This window comes from Scophthalmus maximus, chromosome 13 (genome assembly GCF_022379125.1).
Source record: "Scophthalmus maximus strain ysfricsl-2021 chromosome 13, ASM2237912v1, whole genome shotgun sequence".
Lineage (NCBI taxonomy): Eukaryota > Metazoa > Chordata > Actinopteri > Pleuronectiformes > Scophthalmidae > Scophthalmus > Scophthalmus maximus.
The window spans coordinates 22171676-22199143 of NC_061527.1; the positions used below are offsets into that span (position 1 = coordinate 22171676).

General features: G+C 46.9%; 1 protein-coding gene across 4 annotated transcripts in view; it reads left to right on the forward strand.

The window, feature by feature from the left end:
• Positions 1-289: 289 nt before the first annotated feature.
• Positions 290-27468, forward strand: part of LOC118318377 (pre-B-cell leukemia transcription factor 1) — a 60047-nt gene continuing 32868 nt past the window's right edge. For 2 of the 4 annotated variants that reach the window (XM_035647948.2, XM_035647951.2), the window contains exons 1-2: positions 290-957; positions 2056-2129. In XM_035647948.2, the coding sequence (XP_035503841.1) occupies positions 770-957; positions 2056-2129 (262 nt within the window). In that variant the 5' untranslated portion in view covers positions 290-769. The remainder of the gene's footprint in view (positions 958-2055; positions 2130-27468) is intronic. The other 2 variants (XM_035647947.2, XM_035647949.2) reach the window with 2 other exon arrangements.

The following is a 27468-nucleotide window of genomic DNA, read 5'->3' on the forward strand; positions in this document are numbered from 1 at the left end:
CCCACCCTCACAGTCCAACGGTCGACGTTTCACGAGAGGCACCTCAAGGTGGGGCTAAACGGTCTTATATTCCCAATCATGTCGCGGAGGCGGAGTCTCACTCCCCCTGCGCTCCGGAGCTGTACTGTACATGACAAAAGCAAAGGGGATGGAGTGGGTGAAATAAACACACACACACACACACACACACACTTATTGTTTCTCACAGCCACTGTTTTCCTTTTTTTTTTTCCTTTCTTGTTGGGCAAACTGGCAGGAAGAAGTGGTTTTGGATCAGTGCGCAACGTCACGAGGAAAAAAACGCGTCCCAGTTCAGGGTAGTAGTAGAAACCAGCAGCGTCTCCCTTCTCTTTTTTTTTTTTTAATTTTACGCACACCCACAGTCCAGTGAAGGCAGCAGCAGCAGCAGCTCAGATCAGATTTCACATTCAGCTCCGACCAGCTGAGCGAGGAGCAGCTCTCAGAGCAGGAGGGCGCGTTTCTCCGCTTTTGCCCCATCCGACCCCCCCAGCACCACCGCCCCCCCCCCTCCCCAGCACCCGCTCACTACTCGGCGAGAAAAAAAAAGAAATACATCTGCGAGGAGGAAAAGCCAACGGGTGCGCGGCGCAAATATTAAAAGCACCACTGGGATTTTTTTTTTCTTCTTTTTTTTCCCCTTCTTCTTTCCCAAATCTCCTTTTGTCTCTCTTTCCTCTTTTATGCATTTTCGCCGGATTGCAGCAGCGAGCGCGCCGCAGAGAATTCGCTAAGGAGGGGAAGAGAAGCGATGGACGAGCAGCCGAGGCTGATGCACTCTCACGCCGGCGTGGGCATGGCGGGACACCCCGGCCTGCCGCCGCACATGCAGGAGGGCACCGGGGGGGCGGACGGCGACGGCAGGAAGCAGGACATTGGAGACATTTTACAGCAAATCATGACCATCACGGATCAGAGTCTGGATGAGGCGCAGGCCAGGTAAAGCCCCCACAATTCAGTCCTCTGCTCTCCGCGGGCAGGAGGCGGCGGCAAACTGATTGAATTGAAATTAAAAAATTAAAAGAAGGGGAAAGAAAGAAAGAAAGGAACAAAAAAAATGCATTCAATTTCAAAATGTGCAAGAGTGCAGTGAGGATGGGAGTGTGTAGGGACATTCGTGCGCACCTCCATGCGTAAAAAGCCGTACGAAACCGCGACGGGTTGGATTCGAATCACTATAGTTTGGTTCATATTTAAATAACTGGACAGTCGTTCATGACTGTGACGCGACAACTTGTCGCTCGCCGAGAGAGTATTTAAAAAAAAAAAAAACACTTCGCACCTTTAATAAAGTCAAGGTGCACTCACCCTCTGAGCAGGAATATGCAGCTGCCAGGCTGTTTTTTAAATTGTATTTTCATCTATTTTTATTTTATATATATACATATATATATATATATATATATATATATATATATATATGTATGTGTATATAAATATATATATATATATATGTGTATATATATATATACACACACACACACACACACACACACACATATATATATATATATATATAAATAATTAGTGTGTGAGAGTGGAAGCATGCTCTTTTAATGGCCAATGGAGCTCGTTGGCCAACTTTCTTTCTTGTGATACATAATGCAAGATTTCCTCCATCTTGTGTAATACACATTAAGTTAAGTGGAGCTGCAGCTGAGTGAGAAAAAGAAAAAAAATTCGACATGTAAGCTTTTTTTAAGGAGATAGTCGTTCAACTTGTTTTAAGTTATATTGTTCAATTTTATAATCCCCAATATAAGTTTTATTTGTCATTTTGTACGTTGGTAAATATAGGCTGCAGCAATGAAGCTGGTGCACGTGTGCACATGTGCAGTACTGTACAGGTTGTTATTGGCCTATTTGGAAATTCTTGTATTATTTGCTGTAATTTCACTGCAGCATTAATCTAAAATATTAAAAAAATTATGTTAACACGCAGCTTTGTTGTCCAATAAATTAGAGGTGCAATATGTTTTGTATAGAAAAGCGTGTGCCCGTGGTTTTTCGCTGATGGAGCCACCTCTTCTGTTGCAGGAAACACGCTCTCAACTGTCACAGAATGAAGCCCGCTCTTTTCAACGTCTTGTGCGAAATCAAAGAGAAAACAGGTACGTCCACGTTTACAACGCTGCCCTCCTCCTCCTGGAGAACCCGCACACAAAGGCGCCGCATTCGCTCTCTGTCTCCACGCTGTCTCCCTCGCCAGGTTACATGAACACAGCAGTGCACACACAGTGTTTTGGTTTTTTTTAACAATGGAACGTGTGGCTAAAAGAAGCCCATAGGGGCACAGCACAGTGACCGGCCCTGTGTGGGCTGTCCTGCCATCAATGGGACATTTTGCTATTCACTCTCCAATTCAGTCTGGAGCACCCTGATCCGGATGGTGAGTCTCATGCCCGATTCACCACATAAATTTCCCTGACATGCAAGACGTGTGTTTCCTCCTGTAGCTGCAAAGTGTGAGCGCTTTTCGACTTTCACAATGGGAACCGTGGACAATTACCTCGAGCGGGTCCTTATCAATTATGGTGTCAAAATATGAATGAGCTCTTTCATTTGATGCTATTGTGGAATAATAGAGAGTGTGTGGAGCAAAAAAAAAAGAAATTGTCACCAGCACGTCGACGTCTCCCCCTGTGAGTTAACTGTCAAAGTCTGGTGAGCACGTCTCTTTCTATTCTGTGTTGTGTCTCTCTATTAAAGCAGTTGTGAGGGAGCATGTCAGCAGAATAATTGCTTGGAGAGAAATAACGTAACATCGGAGGCGTAAGTCATGTTTCCAAATCATTATCCCCGTGACATTTTTGAAATTGGCACAGATAGAATTCGGTGCACTCCAGACTGATAGCGTGCATCTCATCGTTTCATATTCCCCGTCTTCAATGATGTGCTTGCACTGTAGGACTCCTCAAAACGTGCACCGCGGAGATACTGAGTTGCCAGAGCATGTCAGTCGACTGCGAGAGGCGAGCGCTTCCTGCGGGTTTCATACTCATTAGTGCATGAAATCAAATGGAGTGGATGGAGGATGAAGGAGATATTGTTGTCACCGGCTCCAAAGTTGCACTTGCACACACTTGACCTTTTGTGGCGGGCGATGACGGGCGCCGTTTGTGCTGTTCCCCCCCCCCCCCGTTTGTGTGATCCCGCCCTCGCCTGGTGCTTTTCACGGATGTTTTTTCCTTGAAGTTCACCTCGCTCGCCTACACACCCCAAGCCCAACAATTTATCTGGAGTCGACCGGTGCCTCAGGAGAGAGCCGGGGGCCTTTTGAAGCCTGCTGGCTCGCTCGTCTTTTTTGTTGTCTTTGGTATTTTCTTTTTTTTTTTCGGAGGGGGGGGGGGGGCGACACAGTTATGCACAGTGCTTTACTCCCTGGCGCTTCCTCGGAGTTCATCCAAAGTTCGGCTCTGCTGAGAGTACAAAGTGACTTGGACCTCTTCCTGCCTTGCACACCCATCCTTCTCTCTTTCTTGCCGGCAACCTATGAGCACGAGGTGCCGCTCGTTCAGCTTTCTACGCTAGAGACCCGGTGCTCGTCTTGTTTTCTTTTTAATTTGTAGACTTTAAACTTTTCCAGTTTGCTTTGTTGCTTTAGAGAGAAAAATCCATTCGCAGTCAATGTGATTCATTTTGTTCCTCTGACTCAGGTGTCCTCGTAAGAATAGTTGGTCTTCGTCTCGCATCACTTTGAATCTACTGTGCAAACATTTTGAGAGTAAATTATAATTTTTTTTGGTATTGATAAGTTGTTTTACCATGCACGCACACACACACACACACACACACACAGACACACACACACCTATACTGTATGTATCTTATTTGCTTGTTGCCACAGTGTAAAAGAGATATTATGGTTCAAACCTTATTTCAACTTTCTCAGTCTCAACACTTTGGCAGACTTGGTGTAAAGAACACTGTCAGTTGAAAATCTAACCAAGACGTCGTTAGGTTCGCTCATCGATCACAGCACCTGATTTGGGCTTGATAATTGATATCAATTATTAATAATCACTCATACATTTAATATTATTTCACTGTTCTGGTGAGCTAAGAACAGTGTAAAAATGAAACGACCCAAAGTATTTTTTTATTCGTTTAAAAAAGTCTCAGCTGGTTGCTCCCTCTAGTGGTTCAGTGTCCTTTTTTTTTATTTGAACTAAACCATTTGCTCGAAATGACTGAGAACAGTGAAACAAAACCAAAAAGTTTGCGACCTATTCATTTTTGAAAATTTTTTAGTATATTGCAATTTTTCACTCAGGGTTTTTTTGTTCTTAACAATAAAAAGCGGTGTGTGTTTTAAATTTTTATAAAAAATTTAATTACAGCTGTATGGTCAGTTCTAGGAAAGGTCTGGCTGGAAGGTGAGAAGCATCACAGTCTTTGTGGCTGTCGACGTCGCCACTGTGTTAGTGAAAGGTGTCCGAAAGGTGATCGAAGGCTCACACGGAAGAACAATTGGCGCTTTGTGTGAGAAGGCATAAAGATCCAATTGTGTGCAACATTGGCTGCAATTTACTTTGCCATTCAACAAAGGGCTTTTGTTTAGATTTTGCGTCGTTGTCATTATTGAACTATAGCAGCACAGTGATATGAGACACAACAGAAACCGTCCCGATCACAACCGTCTGCCTCCTCCGCGTTCACCAGCAGCCAACGTCTGCACTTCAACCACCGTAACTTTTGCCCTTCAGTACCAGAGTGGAGCGACAGTGTGTGTGTGTGTGTGTGTGTGTGTGTGTGTGTGTGTCCACTGTTTGCTTGTATATAGTTTCCATCGCGGGCCGTCCCCGGAGCAGCTGACAGCACCTGCAGGACACAATGCCACTGTTGATCTAGGGCCTGAACTTCTGACCCACTCTGTGTATTTTTACTGGGATGAGATGAGGGATGGCCAACAGAAAAGATTGTGCAGCTTATAAACAAGCACAATGGTGCAGCAGAGGCCGGGAGGAAAGGAGAAGGAAGGAAGGACTCCATTGAAACCGGCGCTTCTTTTTGTGTCTTTCTTTTTTCCTTTTTTTCTCTTCTTTTTTAACAGACATCAGCTTCGTCTTTACCCGATTTGATTCCAGACATTTGTGGGTAGTGTTTTTTACTTCGGAGGAATACTGTCGTGCAGACTGTCTGTCTGTGTGTGTGTGTGTGTGTGTGTGTGTGTGTGTGTGTGTGCCCGTGTGCGCGCGCGTGTGTGTGGGGCACAAAGCATTCTCGAGGAGAGACGAAGCATGAAAAATATAAAACATATTAATTATACTCCTCGCAACGGGTCCAAAATCTGGAGCAAAGGGTTTGTGTGTGTTAGCCTTCGTCCTAGCAACGACGCGCTCTGTTCGGACAGACTCTCACAGAGACTTTCCAAAAATATATTCCAAACAATGTGACTCCACTGCTCCTGGGTCGCGAAGCTTTAACCTTTCACTCGCCGAACTCTCGACGTTAACAGACTGTTGAATATTGAGATTTTACATTGTAAAAAATATAATTCTCTGTTTGCCTTACTGGTATTTTTCAAGGTAGTTGTTTTTTCCCACTTGGTCTACAGCGTCGCTTTTGTTTATGATTGATGAAAAGGCCTCTTTAGATAAGCAATTGCTTGACAAACTGATTTGGAAAATGAGCCGCCTTGACCTCTGTAAACACTTCGGCGACGTCATAAATCTCCGGCGGTGTCAAACAAAAAACCGCTCCTTGACGGAGCTGCGTCGGCGCTATGCGCTGCTCCGACTCGCTCCCTAATTTTTCCTCCTCTTGAGCTTCAACAAAGGGCCGGCTTTTTTCCTGTGGCCCGTGTTTGTGTAGTGTAAGGTTTCGAGCCCAGGGGGTCCCTCCATTTATAAAGAATGACTGGCCGAGTGATGTAATGTTATTTTATTTTGAAGGGTGAAAAATATGGTGTTTTGGAGAGGCCAGTGTTTGACAGGATGAAACGGGCCAGAGGTCTGACTGTGGAAGGTGCATTGACTCGGTCAGTCCGTTCAGTTGCCTGGCATCTGCCCATTTGTGTGACAGAAGCTGATCCGAGCTCGGCCCCTACGTCACTGTGTAAACACGGTGGAGCAGCAGCCGTCGCGGCATCCTCACCTCATAGGACGATTGACGGGAAACGGGCCGGCAATGGTTTCGATGAAGTGATTTCTCATTCGTAAATCGTTTTACGAAGAAAAAAAAATGCTGATTCTCTGGTTTCTGGCTGTTTTTTTTCTAACGGATAGTAGAGAGAGAAAGTATTTTTGCGTAAAAATGACCCAGACACCTTCTAGTCTATTTCCAAAATAGTGAATCAATTAATTTCCTGTCAACAAACTCATTAATTGAGTGACTGAGACAGTCAGACTCCAGACAAAACAGCACAGGTGAATACATCACCCGGGCATTTACAGTTTACAGCCTAACTGAAAAATAAAAAAATAAAACTCATTGGAAACAACAACATCTCCGAAATTTCGAAGATACGTCTTCAGGTTGTTTGTTTGACCGAAAGTCTACAACCCCCAAAAGAGTTCAGTTTGCCGTCACGGACAGTAAGAAGCAGAAGCTCGTCAAATCCTCAAATTATTAATGTGGAATATAGTTCATGTTTAGACGACGTTTAGCATTGAAGGACCAGGCGAAGACAGCTGCTGATTATTGTTCTTGGAACAGAACAACTCCTCTTTGAAAGACGGCTGCAACTAGCGATTCTTTTTTCACGATTAATCAATTAGTTGTTCGGTCCATAAAATGTCATAAAATGGTGAATATTGTCCATCGTGTTTTCTTTAACCCCGAGATGATGTTTTGATTTGTCCACACACACACTAACACACACACACACACACTAACACACACACACACACACACACACACTCTCTTACAAACACACACACACACACTTACATACACACACACACACACACACACACACAGATATTTAGTTTACTGTCATAACTGACTTATTCCATTAACAAAATAGTTGGCGATTCATTTACTAATCGATTACTTACTGATTAATCGATTAACTGTCGCAGCTCTGCTTTAGTTGTTGTCCAAATCTGGTGATAGAGAACATAAATAATGTATTTTTAATATTTTCAGTCTAACTCATAGGTGCATCTCAACTCGATGCGGATACTAAAAAGCCCCGGTAGCGAGCGTGGCGTCACGGGCCCGTGCCTTCCGCTCTTGCGCGCGTCTCTCGGCCGACTCTGATGCTGATACAGCAGCATTCAAAGCCAGAGAAGAAATGCAGAGCTCGCCGGCCCAGCTGTTTCCCCCGGCCCCTCTGCTTCGCCGTCCACCGAGAGGGAGGAAGACCTGGAGTCTAATTCTGCTACGAGGACGTAGACAACTTGGGGGGGAGACGTGTTTTCATAAACCAACATAAGGCACACTCTGACTTTCAAAATAAAAAAAGGATTTTTTTTTGCTCTATTTCTTGCAGAATCATAATCACAGAATCATCAGTGAGCGACGGCGTTGTAAAACGGCGTGTTAATACCATTACAGTATAGAACAATGTGGTTACATCAAGCATTATGCAAATTGTCGGTCGCCTAATTGATACATGTTAATCATATTAAGGAGCTTAATTATAAAAAAAAATCTTACCGTGCTGCGATTTTGGTAATTAACACTGACATCACACGCGGAAGGAAAAGTGATCTAGTTTCTCTACCGTGATGATCTCCGCTCAGACAGCAGCAGCGCTACATGTTGTTTTGGGCGTTTCTTAACTGGACATATTTCCAGAATTTCCTGAACTGATGAGATCCGAGCAGAGGCGCGCGCCTCGCTCTTCTACCTGACCGCCGACTCCTGCCCTTCGACGCTGACGAGCGATTGCTTTGAGCATCGCCGCTCTGCCGTTTACCTCGTCCAAGGCCCCCTTTGCAATGTCAGTCGCTGCAGGTTCGGTCTGCACCTCTTTCTCCCTTTTAACGCCAGGCGCCTTAATATGTTACGCATTTCATCAAGTCGGCAGATTTGTTATGCACGTTAAATTGAACATGCAACGGCACATTTGAATGTGGTTGCCATACCAACCCCCCCAGGAGTTCATTTTCCATAATGTAGTGTTTGGAATCTCATTTCCTCCGCTCTCCCCCGCTGCCACTTGCAGACGCCACCTCCAGGCTTCCACCGCGTGTTTTCGCTGCGAGAGAGGCTCAGCTGCCACGGCTTTCCAACGCTGGAGGGAGGGAGGGAAGGAAGGAGAGAGGGAGAGAGAGAGAGAGAGAGAGAGAGAGAGGCCTCTCTCCACGTAGTGGAAATGACACAAATTAATATACACTACTTAAACCAGACCAAGATTAATGGTTCCCTTTCGCTGCAGCTTAGTCCCACTGTCAGTTGCCGGGTGCTCGTTGGACAAAATCAACACTAATCAACATTTATTCCACTTTTGCCCTGGGCTCTCAGGAGCCTGGCAGGACTGCGTGTCCCCCCCCCCCCCCTTCCCTCCCGGCACTCTCAACCCCCCACCCCCACCCTTTCCTCCGTCCGTCTCGCTACGCTTTTCACCTCTCATCCAGCTTCTCCATACATCACCCTCCTCGCGCCGCTCGGCTCCTCGGAGGAGAGTGCGCCCCCTCCTATCAGGCCACATTAGAGTCATGATAGATTTTCTCTTTTTATTTGCATCTGATATTTAACACGGCAAAGCAGTTGCTCTGTCACTTTACTGTACGAGTGTGTGTGTGTGTGTGTGTGTGTGTGTGTGTGTGTCGGGGGGGGGGGGGGGGGGGGTATGTATGAGTACGTGCACACAGGTTTTTTGTCCGTCTGTGTTTTTGAAGCAGTCCTTCCAGTCAGTAATCTTATCTGCACTCGGTCGACACTGCATTATGAGAAACAGGATACGCATTGACTGCTCAGTTCGGTGTGTTGTGTGTGTGTGTGTGTGTGTGTGTGTGTGTGTGTGTGTGTGTGTGTGTGTGTGTGTGTGTGTGATCCCCCCCCCCCCCCCCCCCGCCCCCCACTGGGAAACCGAACTCCGAGGTCCTGCTAAGTTACGAGCATCTTCTGAGCAAATGTACGACTTTTCCTGAGAATCACCCGCAATGTTCAGCCCCAGTCCACATCAGAGCCACGTCTCGCACACTGTCCGTTCGATGTCAGCGACTGGCAGCGCTTGGCGTCCACAGACCTCCCTCACGGGAGCATCTTTGCAAAAAAGGCTCGCGATTGGCCGAGCTTAGGCGTAGTTCCGCTGCCTCCACTCCTCATCTCTCTGCCCTCCCACCAGCAACAATAAAAACACAAATGTACACACAGTGTGTATCCTAACTTTGAATGTACAGCAAATGTAGTTCACACGATCCCTATAGAAAAAGAAGGTCTGCGTCACAGAGTCCCATCCACTGTGATTATGTTCAGAGAATATATCACTGTCGTCAGTCCTGTCGTCGCTCGGACTTTGATGTGCGTTCGTATTTATTCCCCCTGTTTGATTTCCCACAGCAGAAAACACATGTTCCTCATTTAAGGTTTTGTGGTGATACACACACGATTCATTAAAGCAAATGAAGATGCTTACCTCTACATATGATGCAAAATCGACTAAAGGTTTTTTGGAGGGGCTGCTCCACCATCATTATTTTTCATACAGTGGTGTGTGTGCTTGAATTAAACCATATGCTTGAAGTCGCTGTGAGCAGTTAGAAATAACATATATTTGAACTGTGAAATTGTGTCTGAATTCAAATTTCACAGTGTTTAAATGCAACAGGCCGCTCCTTATACTCCAGCGAGGGTGTTGGGGGAAAAGCGAACCCCGCGTGACCCGCTGCCGTCATGTTGTCCTATCAGCTCACCAGGCGGCTGCTGTTCTCTTTACAAAAAAAACTAGATAGCTTATGCTGAATGGATTATAATGGCAGAGGTAAATGTGTTGGGTGAAGACTGGTTTACAGTAACGTACGTAGGAAACCTGAGCCCTCTTTGGTGTTCGTGAGAAAATCAGTGGAAGCATGACTTTCAGTTTATTTTTACATACATTCAGATTTCCCTCCATCCAGATATTGTCTTACCCACTTGTCCTATTTAGGGAGCTGTATGTGCTGGATCTATTCCCAGCATGCATTGGGTGCGAGCCAGGGAAACACCCTGACCTGGCAAACAGTCCATCACAGCGGCTCCGATTTTATTATCGTGTCCTGTAATCTGAGGTGGAATCATTCCCCACATTCGGAGGATTGCGTGGTTTGCTTGATTCCCCCCCCCCCCCCCCCCCCGAAGATGAAATTGTGCAATTAGCTGATGCCTCCTCCGCTCCTTTGCCAAGATGTTCGGCGCAGAGTTGTCCATCTTGTGGGGATTGCATGGCCAGAGGCATTGTCATGGAACCAACTGGCCTCATTGAAGTGACAACGAGTGCTTTGTCAGCTCCGCGTCTCAGGTGCCAACCTGCGCCTCCCAAAATAAACTGTCATGCAATGTGGCAGGACAGAAAAAAAAATGTAAGAGGAGCATGTCGGGGGCCCTGAAAGGAAACAAATGTTCCATTGCAGAAGTGTCTCGTGGTTTTGGGCGCCTTCCCAGCGCCGACACCCGTGGGGAACTTCAAGCCCGGAGTGCGATCGTCTGCGGCCTCAGCAGGGGTCACGGCGGGTGGGATCGCAAGTTTTGTGCCTCGACGCGTCCTCTTTATTTTTATTTTTAAGTGATTTTTATTTCGCCGCGGACCTGTTAGATGATGACAGCCCTTTGTCATTTGCAGACATCCTCCTCCAGAAATAGCTTATGCTTACTGTAGTTAGCTCCTCTTCCTGTTTTGTAAATGGTCTGTCATTTTCTCCCCGCGGTGCAACATTACACCCGGGGAGTAAACGGAGGACGCGGTCTCGGTGTGAAGTCACTCTCGGACTGATGTCAAGCGAGGCAGGGAAGGGTGAGCGCGGGGGCGGGAGGGCGACGGGGTGTGTGTGGGGGGGGGGGGGGGGGGGGGGGGGGGGGACGTCACATGCAGAGATTCCTTAGCGACCTCCAGACCGTAACTGCTGCACGTAGCTGGCCCCGCTGGATTCGGCCCTGAGCGCGTGATTCCTGTTAGATCTCAGTGTGGCCCGTGTGCTCTACAGCTGCCATGACATTTTCATGACTAGCGAACTGGGGTAAAAGGTGGGAGCCACGAAGGCTTGAAATGGAAGTTCAGTTCCTCACCCTCCATAATGAGGAAACAGCAGCTAATCATGCAGACAAGGGGAAGGATTCCGCAGCCTGACAGCGAGGGAGGTATAATGATGTTTCACTAAACATGGACCGCAGAGCTGGGTTATGACTTGAACAGTGTTGGAGACCGGGTTTTTATAGGAGGTGGTGAAATGGGCCAATTAGTGCTTTTCCAGGGGGTCACGGCTCCATCCAAGTAGGAAAATAGGCCCCACTGTTGAAATGTTGCTCCCAACAAAATGGCACAATGACATGAGAAATGGCCTATTGGACCTAATATATTAGCATTAAAAGCCATAAAATTAAGACCACCAGTTACAATTGCAATGTAGTTATGACTACACTGAACAAAATAGAATTTTTGTGTGTGTCTACACGCAGTTTAAAAACATGATTATATCCGCGTTAAGGCAGTACCCTCAATCGCCATGTGAACACTTCACCCCGGCTAAAATCGGAGTTCTCCCACCCAGGTTGACGGACCTGTATAATTCTCTCAGTGACCGGGGTCTTCGTGCATGTATACGCCTGTGAGCTCGGGTCGCGCGTCCGCACATGCTCCGTGGGTCACAACTGCTTACTGCTGTGCATGTAAACGCACTGATTGTTCTCTTTGGATGAAGCCCTGTAAATACCAGTATCGATGGAACAACATGGCAAATGATATGTTCACAATTGGATGGAAAAGTAAGGATATCAAAAGTGTTTAGTCACTTGGTTATTCAATTGATCAGACAAAAACACCCGAGCGCTGAGGATTTGCTGCTTGTCCTTGTTGACTTTGATTGTGAAGTGAACATTTTTTGTGCTCATCAAAAAGGTGATAAAAATAATGAGTGGAGGATTAATTGACAATCGCAAATGATCATTCGTTGCAGTTCTAAAAAAAAGAGAAGAAAAACAGCCGGCGTGGCCACTCTGTCACTGTGATCCCCGCTGGATGAATCCACGCTGCTCCCGCCTCTGCTGTAGAGAGATCGTGTTGATAAGTTAATATTCCGACAAACAGAAATGAGATAAAGGGGTTTTAGGAGTTTGGAGGATGGCGTAACCTTGATGAAACGCTCATCTCGGTGACATTGATTTTCGCCATCCATCTTCATCTGATACGAAGTATGCAAATGGTGGCGTCGGCTGGGAGTGGAGTACAGTGCTGCTAAATGGGCCATTTCAAATGTGCTCTGTACCATGCTGACTTCCCCCCAAAAAAGGAAAAAAATGTCACCGCCAGCCAGCTCGGAACACGCTGAAGTCCTTTTTTTGGAGGCATCTTTTCCACCATTATATTATATCGTCTTCTACTTCTATAGCCACCTTTTTCTCTTGCACCTTTTCGCCCCCCCCTTCTCCAGCGTTTCCCCTTTCCATCTCCTCGTGTGCCATACAAATTATGGTATACTGACAGTGTCACAACAGCAACTCATGAAATATTAACAGCTTGTCGAGAATTTTACATTGCCGCATGTCTCTTCATTTTTTAAACCATGTCAGCACAGGCTGTGGAGCATTTATTTGTGTGAGTTCAGCAAGGCTATTACCCTACCAGCCCCCCCCCCCCCCATGTTGTAGATGATATCCATTAACCCTCTTTCCACGTGCACGCAGCCTCACCTCACCTCGGATATCTTTTCTTTGCAAACGGAAAAAGGGGTCTGTTTAGTACTTACTAGTTTAATCCCTTATGAAGCCGGTCATTAGCTCTAATCCACTTTATGAGTGAGATAAGACTAAACACTTTGCGATACAGGCATATTACAACCTGAACAGACTGCGATTTACAAATATGTGCAATTAGACGCCGGCTAGGATCAGTATTCCAATCCGTGAGAGGCGTCATTCGTTTTCCTGTTTGTCTGTAAGATGGTCGATTTTTGCACGCTCCCCGACCGTTCTCCGACAACATTCAGCTCGGTGGGCGGGGACAGCCTCTCTCCCTCTCTCCCTGCCTTTTTGTTGGATGGCCCCTGTTAAGACGGAGCTGTCAATCAGCGGCAGACTTCTCGAGCCCTGAAAAGGCGGCATCAGTTCTCAGCGAAGGACTAGAACAATGACTTTTGTTGTCGCACATGTGCAGTTCTGTGGACAGTGTGTTACCCTTTAATTAAATTCATTCTCTCAGGCTGAATGACGCTCGAGGGAGACAAACAGTTCAAGTCACTGATCTGGGTTAGACGGCAGAAAAAAAAGGGATTTCAGTTTATTACAGCTGGGAGGCTATTGTCATAGTTTTTTGCATATCATTTCCATCAGCTATAGCATTAATCTCACCAAATACAATTGCTGAGATGTTCCCAACAAGCCGTGAACAAGCCCTTAGCTTGACCAGCAGTCTAACCGGAGTTCAGATGGAAGTCGTGCACATGAAATGTTGATGATAATCCCTCATTCTATGAGAAAAACTGTTGGTTTACAACCACTGTGCATACAATATGATTGATTATCCTTTTCAGATAACTTTTCAGGGATGTTGCCTCATTTAGAGATGTCAGCAATTAACTCAGTAATACTGGCATAAACTATGAAAAAACCTGAAAAGCCCACGTTAAAAACAACTTATTTATTTACATTTTTTTGCATTTTAATTAGAATAAACAGTGGATATGGATATAAAAAAATAATTAGACAGATAATGTCTGGGTATTTTTTTTTGCAAATTCAGCAAACGAAGCACCTGACAAATCAGGGTTCTTATTGCTGTAGAAATCACATAAAAAATTCGGTATTGCCACAAAGCATTTCTGCTCATTTGTTTGCATCATTGCGCCCAGAGGTCTAATACACTGGGTTCCCGCAGGCTGCGGCTCAAGTCACAAGATAAATCAGTGGTCTAAAGCACCTACTTGTATAAACGGTGTACAAGACAAATCTGTCACGCTTTACACATTTTTTAAGCATCTGATGGTGTATAAATATATATATAAAATGATACAAAATCTAAAATAGAAGACGAGGTAAATCGTCTCACTCACAGTTACGAAGACACAGGTGTAAATATTCACTCTGTGTTGCTGTAAAAAAAATAAAATAAACGGGGGGGGGAAATTAGTTAATGAGGTGTATCCTCCTCTCTTATCATACGCGGCTGGGGCTTCCTCTCCTCTTGACTAATGATGATGTGTGGCACAGGTAGCTGTCAGCGCGGCATGATTAATTAAAAGGGAAACTAGGCCAATTTGTCATATTGTTCCAACTGTGGTCAGAGAGCAAGGCGAGTTGCACCGCGTGCTCCGTGCCTCCGCGCCCTCCACTAGACAGCCATAACACCTTGGGCTCTGCGGCCATTTGTGAGAAGTCTCATCAGCTCTGGGGGAGGTTTTTTTTTCATTCAAAATTTCCTCAGCGCCTCTGCTCGCTCTGCCTCAACGCGGACCCGATAACAATTAGGAGGCGTCGGCTCTGGGATGGGGATCAGAAATATGAGCGCGCCGAGCACGGGCGCGGAGGAGGAGCACTCTCTCTCTCTCTCGCTCTCTCGATTGCTGAGTTCGAAGTCACCCGGAAGCGTGGTGCCCTTTTGCCGCTAACGTACAGTTAAAGCTGGCTGTTTTTGATTTTCTGCGTTTTGGGGTTCCGGAGGCCCGTCCGCTGCAGCTCTGCGATTGGCATTGTTCGGGAGGCCAGCGGGGGGGCTCACGGCGAATTGCTTTCGGCGCGCACACTCTGACGGAGGCTTCTCAGCTGCCAGCTGTGGGTCCCACCGCGGGCCCGCCGAAGGGAGCAGGAGTCTTGCGTGTGTTGGACTGCAGCGTCGCTCCCAGCGTGCAGCCGGGCCCTTGTCAGCGGCCCCTGTCATATCTGTCTCGGGGGCCCGTCCCGACAGCCAGCCCGGACACCCTGCGTCACAAAGGCGGGCTCATCCTGGGAGAGACAGGTGTCAGCAACCTACCACTGCCCCTCACCCTTCCCTCCCGTCGCTCTCTCTCTCTCTCTCTCACGCTCGCTCAGGCGGATGCCTGCTGGCGTCGGAGCCACACGTTTGAAACTGAGCAACCTCGGAGAGAAGGGGTCATCCCCGCCGCCCATTCTCAGTCACGTGTGTCGCGGGAGGCCGGGGCCCCGTCGGCGCGCGAGAGCGCTCGTGTCAGATGCGGAGCAGCCACCAGAGGAGACTGTCCCAGTCCGAGAGCGTTACAGACACGGGGGCTGCGTCCTGACTGACTGACTGACTGACTGACACGCTGACTGACAGCTTTATTGTGTCCTTTGAGGAACGGGGATGAAAGGCTCCCGCGAAGAGGCCTCACAAGCGCAGACCATACTCGGTCGCGCTCGACAAGAATTACTCGTTCCTTTGTGTGCATTGTTGTTTTCTTTGTATAGCTTCTACGTCTTTTAGCTGACAACACTCTTTTTTTTGTGTGTAATTGTACAAAGGCAGCCATGAAGGGATCTGACTCATTATATTCTGGCTGTAAAGCTTCAAGCCCCAAGGACTCGGGGATCGAGAATTTCATGAGGATGTTGATGCTTCTTTCCCTGTGTAACTCCTCTCAAAGTTGTTCAGCTCTTATACAAGACAGATGCAGCGTAATGGCACTACAGTTGCTTATCCTACTGCTTTTCTCCCCCCCCCCCCCATATGGCCGGGGATCCTCGCGCTCAGCCAAACTACATCATGAGCAATCATGACCACTCAAGCTTCGCTAACCGTTTTCTACTTTTATGAATCAACCCTGACCCTAAGCCAACTGACCAAAATTAAAACAAAGAAGAAGACAAAAACTCAAATATGTCATCAATAGGTCATATTTTATTGTTTAGACCATTTTTTTTGTGATTGCATTGCATAACAAAGTTATGTAATCAAGAAAAATAAAATACAGCACATTGTATTTCCTAACGCTGCCTCACAGTAAAGGTCTCCCAGCATCACAAGCAGAGAAGGATCATAAGCTTAATATGCTGATTCATCTCGGTTACACGGAAAAATGTAGGCCATCTGAAGTTTTCGGACAATGGCGCAGTTAGCATTAGCATCCACGAGCCACTGGTCCAAGCAGGCCAAGCAGGGCTGTGGCAGCAAAACCCCTGAGTGTATTAAAGGGGCAGTATGCGAATTTGGAGAAAGCTTGCGTCCCTTTTTGTTGTTGTCGTTGTGATTTAAATGCTCTGGCCAGGCCGCGAACCCCGCCACCTCGGGTACTGATGACCGACCCATGACAAAACGCCTCACACGGCGTGGCGTTTTTGAAAATGATGTTTCCAGGAGCACAAGTCGCCACTGTCGAGTCCGTGTAACGCTGCGATACAGTGTGCCAGACATCTGTACTGTAGCAGTGGAGAACACAAGTTGCATTGTGGGATACAGTGCATGAGCGCCGCTTGTGAGACTTGTGACTTGTTTTCTTTTCCTTTAAAATCAAAGCTCCACTCACAAAGTTTCCCTTTGTGCTTTGTGTTTTGCCACTTCACTGAAGGACCGAGCTTCATAATTGGGAAGGTGAGGAAGAGTGAGGAAGGCAAAAAACAGACTCTTTAAAAATTTGTAGCCAAATGTATCCCTATCCCTGCTGGTGTACCTGCCGGTGCGTGACATTTCTATTCAAAGAACTGACACGGAATAGTAAGAGCCAAGTGACTAATGTACCCTCTTCTCTCTCTCTCTCTCTCTCTCTCTCCAGACCCCGTGCCTTCACACACTCTGTGGGCTGGCACCCCCATTTTCCCTCCTGTGTTATTTTTGCAGTCATCTAAATTGATCCACGGTGAAGCCCAGACAAAGATTGCTGTATATTTAATGTCTTTCAGCAGCCACATTAAGAGTGCAGTTTGTATGGGGGGGGGGGGGGGGGGGGGTGTGACATTAATAATTTAATTGCAGCCATGTATCTGAATGCAGCAGGAGCGCCAAGTGATGGATGTTTTTAATGATATGAAGAGTGAAGCCACCGAAAGATCAATGCCAGCACACACACACACACACACACACACACACACACACACACACAGAGAGAGAGAGAGAGAGAGAGTGTGTCTGTCAGTGTGAATCTAAGGGCCTGGCGAGGATGATTGTGCTCACACACTGATATTGTTTTGGTCCGTGAGCCGTCTGGTCTGATCCTCCAGGCTGAAGGTCTCCGGCCCGGGCGACTCTGTCCCCTTTTTTTTCGCCGGCGCTGTCAGAACTGACAGTCCTCATGTTTATTTCATTTTGCGTCCGCGGCTGTCTCGTTTCCCTATCCTCCAATGTCATTAACGCTCCGAGCCAGGACCCTGCAGTGGCGCGTCTAATGAATTCCTCTGCGGCTCCTCACTCCCCACCTAGTTACCCCAGCTCAAGGTGTCAAATTAAAACAGCCGGGGAAAAGAGAGAGAGAGAGCTCTTGTATGTTTGTGTGTATGTTTGTTTCATGTCCCCCTCCCCCCGTTGCATTATTTATTATGTTCACAACGGTGGCTTGTTTAAAGGGGAGCGTGTTGACCATTGAGAACAAATGAACAAAAGGAACTTTTGCATCCCCCCCCAAAAAAATGGACGACAACAAACACCTCCTTGGGTGTAGGGCCGAGGAGCGCCGCGCTGTTGTGACCAAACCTGTTGGCTTTTGTGATCGTGATTAATGTCGTGCGCAACTTGATGACGAATTAGCGCATTTCCTTTTTTTTGTTTTACGTTTGGGAGCTGTGTGATGATTTGGGGAATGAAACCGGCGGCGGCGAGAATGCCTGGCTGACTGCTAATTGTGCTTATTTAGTTGTCATTGTGATTAGCGTAACGAGGCCAGACGTGTTATTGAGCTGTGAGGCTGCGGCGGGCAGAGCACCTCTCTTACATTCCCCCCCACATCGACGGAGCTGTTACAACGAGTATTTGTGCTCATGGCCAAACGTGGGGCTGGATCGAAGGTGCGATCTGTCTTTTTACATTAAAAACGCATGTTGGGAGCGTGCTTTTTTTGTGGAAGTGACACTCTGGGTTGCAACCAATCTTTTCATCTCTATGATATACGGTACAAGCCGCATAGGGTGGAGCAAGACCAGTGCTGTGCGATACAGTATATGTTGACTTCCCAGTGCAGAACCTTCACTAGTGGTCACATTGCTGCTGCTGCCGCCGCCGCCGCCGCCGCCGGAGTGTCAGAGGAGCGGGCCTCCCTGACAGCACCGGAAGATGGAAAATGGTGTCAATCAATTCATCAGCGCAACACGGGTGGCTGTGCAGCGCGAGAGCTGGGGGGGGGGCGTGGTAATGGCAGCGTGCAGGAGGAGCGCGGCGCACGATTATGGCCCCTCACTGGCGGAGCTGAAGCTGCAGTGCCTTAATGGACTGACTGGCTGTGCATACGTCGGTCCGCCACGACAAAACATCCCCCCGCGGCAGTGTCCTGAGGGGGGGCCACAGTGCCACGCTCGTCGTCTTGTGGAGGTGTCCGAGGGGCGCCCTCTCCTCGGCCTCCTTGTGTGCTCCACAGTCAGTGTTGGTTTTTGGACCGCCTTGGCCCCGCCACAAAAGGCCCGACGGCTTGTTGGACTAAAAGAACGCGCCGCGTCAATTAGAGATGTGTAAATATGCCCCGAGCGGGCCCCGCATTTTCACACGAGGAGAGATTCGCAAGATTCAGAGCTGCAATATGTTTTAATTAAGCATTAATTAAGACAATAATGGGCCATTTTATTTGGCCTGGCGGACTAGCCTCGGACGCGATTGTGGCGTCTTGCCGCGAGCTCGTCGGCGGAATATTGAGCGCCTCGCCAGCTTCCCGGGAACACGGGGAATATCTCAAGGTCTCTTGAAAACAAAAGCTCTGCCCTCTCCTCTTAAAGGAAAAAAAAGGGGGGGGGAGGGGGGGGGGAAACAGACATTTACTGTGGGAGGGAGTGGCCACAGTGGCTTAATTAAATTTTTTCTACCCCCCCTCCCCATCCTCACCCTCACCCATCCTCTTCCCTCATTTTCGGCTGGCAGAGCAGCAGAGTGGCTCTGAGACACGGAACACTAGTTGTGCTGGCAATTATGTTAATGGGATGCTATTAGGCCATGATTCCGTATGAGCGATCGGGGAGAAGAAGAGCCCCGGCGGCAGAAAATGATAACGGAGCGTGCGCCTCGTTGATACCGCTCCAGCAGCATCATTTGCATAATGAACCCTCCCCACTAACGAGGGGTGTGGCCTCGACACTGAGCTACTTAGAAGGCTCAGGAGTCGCAGCGTGAGGCGAGCCGACGCTGAAAAGCACGACGTGACAAAAGAGATTCATGGACTTCGCTAGTCACTGCGAAAAAAGCCATTTTTGGCACAAGTGTAACTGTAGCATGCAAATTCCTCAGTTTGGTTCGTCTGCGAAACTCAGCTCGCGGGGGGCCCCGCTCGGTGTTTTCCCTTCTGCAGGGCGAGACGTGACAATGCAATTTCTTTGCAGCGCCCTTCTGATTTTTAAAAAAAAAAATGAATGAGGAAATCTCAATATTCCCGGCTCCCTTGGTCTAATTTAGTCATGGAGCACTTGGACCGACTGAAACCCGAGGTGTTCCTGCTGCCTCTGCGCAGCGTTGGCACATACAGCATGTTGTTATTTCTGGCAGCGACACTCTAAAATGTCTCCGGGCTTCCAAAAATAGTTGCAAATCAAATGTTCGTTATGGTGCCATTGTCGCCCCCCTTTTTCCCCTCAGAATTAACCCTTTGCTTCCCATGTGCACGCACACCGACAAAGTGTAGGATTTGGTTTTTTTTTGGGGGGGGGGGGGCCTGTGTGATTCACTAAGCGGTAAGTTGGAAACTACCTTGGGGCACCAAGGTCCCGTGGATTCCCCTGGCAGCTGAAATAGCTGAGCAGGGACTGCTGCACCGCATTTGCTAAACTTTCTTTTTTTTACTTAATTTACACAGCTGAGGTTATACACTGATGCTATTGATCCCAATCCGAACGATTCATTATTAATTTGGGCCTTTATTAATGCATCGCTCCCCTCTCTTGATGTCTTGATGTATTATTTGTGTGTCCGCGCGGCGTGTGTGTGTGTGTGTGTTTTCCTGCGGCGCGGCCTGTCGTCTTTAGACACAGCCTCAGGATTTGATCGGAATGATCTCGGGGCCCACGGGAAGACATTAAACACCCAGAATGCCCCTCAGGCTGCTCTCTCCCCTCCTCTCCTTCTCAACCTTTCATTCTCCCTTAATGAGAACTCCTCCTAATTATTTCAGTGGCTGGAGCGCGGGGACACGAGCCGGAGTTAGATCCCCTGCGCTCGGACGTGACTGCGATGCTGATGAAGGCGGGGGATCAATAATTTAGACCCTTGCCTTAATGGCGGGGTGAGGAGAAAGCGATACATCTGAGTCAGAGATTACTTTTTAAAGGCGCAGCCTGAGCGGCAGCCGGGCTGCTGGAGTAAACTACTAGAAGCCCCCGAATGTTGCCCGCTGCAAACAGCTGACACATTTATGTTTACTGGAATCCTTATCGCTCTTCCTCCCGAGCTAAGTCTGTGTCTTAAGTGCTTGTTTACCCGGCTTTTGTGTATCCCGCGTTCGGTTATTGCAGCCTGCAGAGTCACTCCGAGAACGTCTCGCTTGCCGGGGCGATTTGCATTTGAAGCACTTGGGGATATAATTGATTTAGAAGCATGAATATTGATAGTATCTTATCAGCTTGGTGCCCATCCCTCAAACCACTCTGCGGAGAATAGTGGTCCTCCGAGCATTTTCCCTGGTCATCTTGCTTTAGCGGATGCACACATAATCTTTAAGTGTACACAGCCTCGGCTCCGTGAAGCCCTTCCATTTCCCTCTGGGGAGGCATCCATGCATCTTTTAAGGACTCCTCGCATGAAGGCGGCTCGAGTAGAGTACTCTGCAGTTTCTCCCTCAATTATTAAAGCCGGGGATTTTGATGTTTTGTTTTAACTTAGTCTTGGAAGGGAAGAGGAGGGAAGGGAGCCACATGCAGGGGACAGTAGCCCAGCCAAGCTTCAGATTCCCTCCCCCGAAGAGAGAGAGAGAGAGAGAGAGAGAGGGAAAGATGGTGACAATTTGCTATGGCAATTTATTAGAGGATTCTTCTTCTTTTTTTTTGTTCAAAAATGGAAACTTGGAGGAGGTTTTGAAACATTCATATGGATTTCATATCGAAGACATTCCTTCTTCAAACGGAATGATTCGCTGCGGGCTGCATTACAGTTTTCCAGCGCCGCACACACACTGTCACTGTGTGACAGGAGAAAGAAGAGAAAAAAAAAGGAGAAAAAAAAAAAGGGGGCTGCATCCAATTATAACAAGAAACACATTTGCTCACAATGTTTCCTTTGATTGATGTGTGAGGGCTGTGGTCGGAGCGCTAATGAAGTCCAAATGGCTCGGATTGAAACGTTACTTATTGACTAGGCCTGACAAACAATAACATCAGCTGCAGACGCCGGCGTCCTCGGCGCCGGCCTGTGAAGTGGAAGGTAGAGGCGGGAGAGATGAGGGATGAATGGACTCGACGCGAGACAGGATCTCACGTGTAATGTCGGAGGGTTGAGTTATTGCCTCGCAGGCTCAGGGTGCAGAATCCCACTCGGCCTTGATTGGACGTCATCGTTTATTTTATTTTCTTATCCCCCCGTTCGAGCGCCGGGCCGCCACGTTGTTTAGCTGATGGCGACGCCACTCGGCGCAAACTCCATCCATTGCCGCCTTTAACTCGGATTGAATATTGATACCCGCGTAAACGCTTGTGCCACATTGGGTACTTTCATTCAGAGCCACAGTCTCCCTCCGCAGTGTGGAGGGGGCCGCCGCTTCGCTTGAGCAACACACCCATTGTTTTCTGGGCTCGCTGTTGATTTATGGTAACGAAATGGAGCGTTTTCTGACGCTGAGCTAGAGTTAAAGGCCCCAACTGGCTTCCAACTAAGGCGTTGGGCGAATTCCAGTAAATAAATCCCTCGGCGAGCGCCCGGCGAAAAAGCACGCACGTCCTCAGTTTGCAGCACACGTGGATCCGCTGTGAACAAGCGACTGCTGTCACAGTAATTTAATATTGTCTCCCGCGAGCATAAATATCCTCTGGTTGGGGAAAGACGGAGGATTAGTATGGCCTAATTGATAATTGACATGATTTATTTACCGCCCACAATCGATCAAGGCGACACTCTGTGAAGTGGTTTTTGCGGCGTGGAAGCCGAGGGTGTTTTACATTGTTTGATTTTTGATCGTGCGACGTGCTCCAGCGCGCCTGGGAATCGCGATGCGGAGGGCGCGGTCCACGCTTTTATCTGCGATCCCTTTGGTTACGGTCAGCCGCGAGGTAAACAGACGTTCATTCAGGGCCTGAGCACAGATACCATATAGTTACAAACAGAGCTGAAACAGTTAATCGAGGAATCGATTGGTAATCGACTGCAAAATGAATCGGCAACTATTTTGATGATGGATTAATCGGTTCAAGTAGTTTGAATTCTCTGATTTCAGCTTCTTAAATGTGAATATTTCCTGGTTTCTTCTGCTCCTCTATGACAAGAAAATTAAATATCTTTGGTGTGTGGACAAAACAAAACATCATCTTGGGGTTATAGACAATCGACAGATTCACGGATTATGAAAGTAATCGTGAGTCGCAAGCCCTAGTCACAAATGTCATCTAAATGTTATATCTCAGATATTGTCAATGAAGCCCAACGTGTCGTGGGCTGATGTTGCACATTGATAAAAAAGCCTTCTTGCCGCGCCAAAGACCGGTATGCGCCACTTCCTGCTTTGCTTTTAAATGTAAAACAGGACGTGCAGGGTGCCATAATGCAACACTTCCTCCTCAGATGCTTCGCACTGAAAGACAATTTCCAGTTGCTTCCACCTTTTTTTAACGGCCGCCAGTGAAACTTTTTTTTTTTGCTCAGATTTGCGGCAGCTCGGGGAGCGCAACCTCTCCCCTTCCCTGGTCGCATTTAATGTGAAACATCTTTGACAGCGGCAGGAAAGCAGAGGCAATTAGGGAAATGATTAGTGAAGAGTATAGTGTTGAAATAAGAGGCATCGGATTTGGTGCATTCATTCAGAAGTCATCCCCGTGAGCCATTACCATGCAAAACCTCAACAAAGCCCTCCGTGTTTTTGTATTGGCCAGCGTCTGAGTCGCCAGCATTTGTGTGCGAGAATTGACTGTAGTCGGGAGAATCTGGGGACAGCATCATCCTCGATTGCATCCGCAGATTAGCTTGAGGCACAGCGGAGCTCGCCACCACCTGCGTCTTTCATCCTGCACAGCAATAGTTGCCACATACTGAGATAATACCACTGTGGGGGGGGAGACATTTTCTTTCCCTCTTCTCTGGCTGTTTTTTCTCTTTATCTCTCTCTTTCCTCTGAGTAATACATCTCCTGCCAGTAGAGTTGTTTTTTTTCTTCCCCCCCCCCCACTCAGTGTTTGTCTGATATCTCAGGGTCAATTCGACGGCTATGTGAAATAGAAACATTATAGACTCTTACTGGGAGACGTATATACAGTGCACCACGGTCCGTGTCTGAAATGTCATGCTCTCGGGAGAGGGGGAGCCATCCACATATAAGAAATGGATGAGATAATGTGCCGGGAGGTAATGGGTTTATGCAACACACTGGAACAGAGAAGCTCATTAAGGCGACTGGAGCCTTAACCTCAGTGCCGCTTGCCTTTACTCCCTTTTGTCATAGCAGACTGGTGGAAGCCAGGGAATTTAGTGCTGGAGGAGGGGAATCCATTTTGGGAGGTTGGAATTCAATAGAAATGTTTGCGCCGAGGCACAGGTGAGTCGCTCTATGTATGAAATGGGCCGACTCCAAGCAGCAAACAAGCCATGTCATTTCCACCGGCTGGGGAGCGCAATCAACATGAGAGCGCTCAGAATTAATATTACATAAGTGACCTATATGTCATGTCGAATGCATAGAAACGTCAAAGGCGTCAGTGATTTAAACCTGAAGTCTACAAAGAGCTCGATGAGGGCCTTGGCACCGAAACCAAAGTGCATCCACGTCTGGTCAAACTTTGTCTTCGTCGTCACCTCATCTCCCGTATCTTTTACCAATTTCCACTTCTCGTATTTAGTGTTCTTCCCCCGTCTGAAGTTCGGCTCGTGAAGCAGGCATCTAACAAGTGTGAGCGTCGGGTGAACGATGCCGATTTCTCTTTTCATTTTTTGCGAAAGGCAAAATGTCAAAATATTTGGATTAAGTCAAACCTATGCTATGTTGGCGATATCAAGTAAGAGTAAAGGAACAGTCTTTATGCCATTATGACATATATATTTATATATATATATATATATATATATATATATATATATATATATATATATATTGATAGCTGTATTATATATATATATATATATGATATAACTCTAACTGGATTTAATGGACCAGAGGATTTGACTCCATTGTCGACATTTCAACTTTATTCTTGAAATGCAAGAATAAATCTTAATTTTTCTTCTTAAATCGGACCCTAATGCTCCAGTAAGTCCAAGGCGAGATTCCCTTTTTATCCCGAAAAATCCAAGATATCCCCTTTTCTAATCATGTAAGACAGAGGGGGCAGCTGCACTGGAACGATTATCGGAACAGTCAAAGATTATTCATGTGTCGATTGATTTACCCGTAATCAACTCATTGTTCCAGCCCATATATGTTTAGTACTGTTGACTTAGCTATGATTTCATGTTTGTCTCTTTGACAAGTGATGCTGACAGAACCCGTGTTGCTGCGTGGACTCTTTGACTCTTTGACTATATGAATCCTTGGATTTATTGTAACTCTAAAGTCAAACTTCAGCGTTTAAAGGATCCAATTCATCCACAACAGAAATAGTCCGAAATATAGAAATAGAAAAATATATCGGCTGACTGAAGCTTGCTGCAGTGTGTGTGTGTGTGTGTGTGTGTGTGTACAGTTCACCCTGCGACGGTGTTACAACTCATTGAATAACATGCTTCCATCATGTTTGCTTTGTATGATTGAGACGCAGTCGCGGGGCTTTGTCTCTCCTTGCAGTGGCAGGGTTTTGTTTGGCAGGCAGGCAGGCATCACCAGCTCTCTGGCCCGCGCGGACGCAAGAGTTTCCGGTCTATTTCCAGCGCTGCATGTTCATTCTAGGTGACTGGGGGGACTGTGTGTCATTAGAGGCCTGTCCTCTGCCTCTACCCGGCGGAGTGTGAAATGCTTGCGCCTTGGAGATGCTGGTCTGCTTTTGTTTGTGTTGACCGGTTCGTCGCAACTCGGAAATCCTTGGCAGAAGGTTACAGCACTGCTCGCAGAGGGTCAGGGACACGTGTAGTTTTCATTTTCATCCTACAAAGTGTAGGTTATGTCTAGGTTTTTGCTTGTCTTCACTTCAGGGGAAGTTTTTTCTCCCTTTCGAGACACAAACCAAACTAAATGTATATTGATTGTATTAATTCAGACTACAAGGGGCTTATTGACCGCATTGTATGCCATACAGTTTTCTCATTTACTGTCAGAAAAGAGAAATGAGCCCACTGGGACATATCAGCACGGCAATAAAGTCGGCCAATTATCCCCTTGTTGACAGTTTCCAAACCATTTTATAGTTGATTCAAAGATATAAAACTTTATTGGATAAAAAGATAAGGCACAGGGCCCTGTATGGTTTTCATGGCTCCGGTTTATGCTATCCACATTATAGGTCCTTCATGACATTTAAAACTTTATTGGACAGGACTTAGAAATCTGGGGGCAGTATATAAAAAGAGGAATTTATTAGACTTTGTGCCCTTTTGCGTTGGCTGCGTTTGAAATACTGCGCGCGGAGAGACGGATGAGCCCAGCCTGTGTGGCTTGAATGCTGCAGCCAGTCGGCGGTGATGCGCAGTAAAGAGCAGGTAACAGATGCTGAAATAAAAAGAACATGATCTATCAATATTTGGCGTAACAGATGCGATGTAGCATTTTATAATGCCAATAATCCCCAGCTGACCCTGGAAGTCAGTAACAGCTGAGTGATTAGGAGGTTTAACAATCCGACGCTGCCGAACCGGCTCTTTGCCGTTTATTATTTCAGGTAAACAGATATACGGGGTTTTATTCTCATTTTCAGGGTCATCGTCTAACGATGCTCCGGGCCGAGACGTACATTTCTCGCACACGGAATGATATGATGTAGATGCGGTTCGGGGGGCGGGGGAGGGCTATAAAAGCCCCCGCGTTAAGCCGGAGACGTCTCTCTTTCTTTTCTTTTTTTTCCCTGAGGCAGGTGTGCATCCTCAGCCACGAGAGCAGAATTTAAAAGGAGCTGGGGAGGTGGGCTCTGCAGGGAAACCAAAGTAGGGAGTCAATAAGGCCTGAATTTTTTATGAAGGCAGAGGTATTCAGATCACAGCTCCGCCGACAGAAAGAGCAGCCTTCTGCTTATACGGGGACACAGTAGTAGTAGGCGTAGTACGAGAGTAGCAGAGGGTCTTAATCTCCCCCAGATATACCCCAGTCCTCACTAACACAGGGGCTGCTGCCCGTTACGGCTGGAAGAGGTGAAACGTGTGCTGTTCTTACAATACAATGTCAGGACCGTGCTGCAGCGTCGGAGGAAACAAGTTATTATTCCCTTTGGTTAGTTGGATATCATGAACAAGAATGATTTTAAAGATACTCCTGGTTTATCACGACCGTACGGTTTGTCTTTTAGCTTTGCAAATCATCTCTATTGATCGTGATGACAGTTAAGATGCAGCTACCAGTTGCTCGATTATTTTCACAGTCACTTAGTTGGTATGGTCTTTTTACAGTTCCTGTCGAGACAAAGGCAAAGAATGGCACAAATCCTCACAACTAAGAAACTGAACAAGGTGGCGTTTGGTGATTTTGCATATAAAATGACTGTAATGACTATTTAACATCAATATACTGATTAGCAAAGCAACACGAGCTATCAAGATACCCAAAATATGAGTAGAAATGGAGAAACCCCTTATTGCTCAAGTAAAACTAAACCAACTAAGGTACAGTAGGTCAAAGTTAAAACAGTGTGTTGTTTTCTCTTCCAACTTTGACCTTTAGTTCAAAATCCGTCTGATCATGTGGCTAGTTGTTCTTTGCTTGTTGCCTCTTTTCTTTTTTTAAACTATAGTTTTACCTTACTTTATTATTAATTTTGTTTTACCCTTTTGGTCAAACTGTAGAATTAAGTTTGACACAGTAATAAATATGGTTCAGTCTCGCTGCGCTTATCAATGTCGTTTCCAGCAGCAAAGCGCAGACAGATTTAGTGACATATTCTAGTCTCCAACTAGATTTCTTGCAGGCTTAATTTCTTGGCAAGTCGGCGACAGCAACTCCAGCCAATCGGAGCACAGGGCGGTGTTGGGGAATTTCCTGT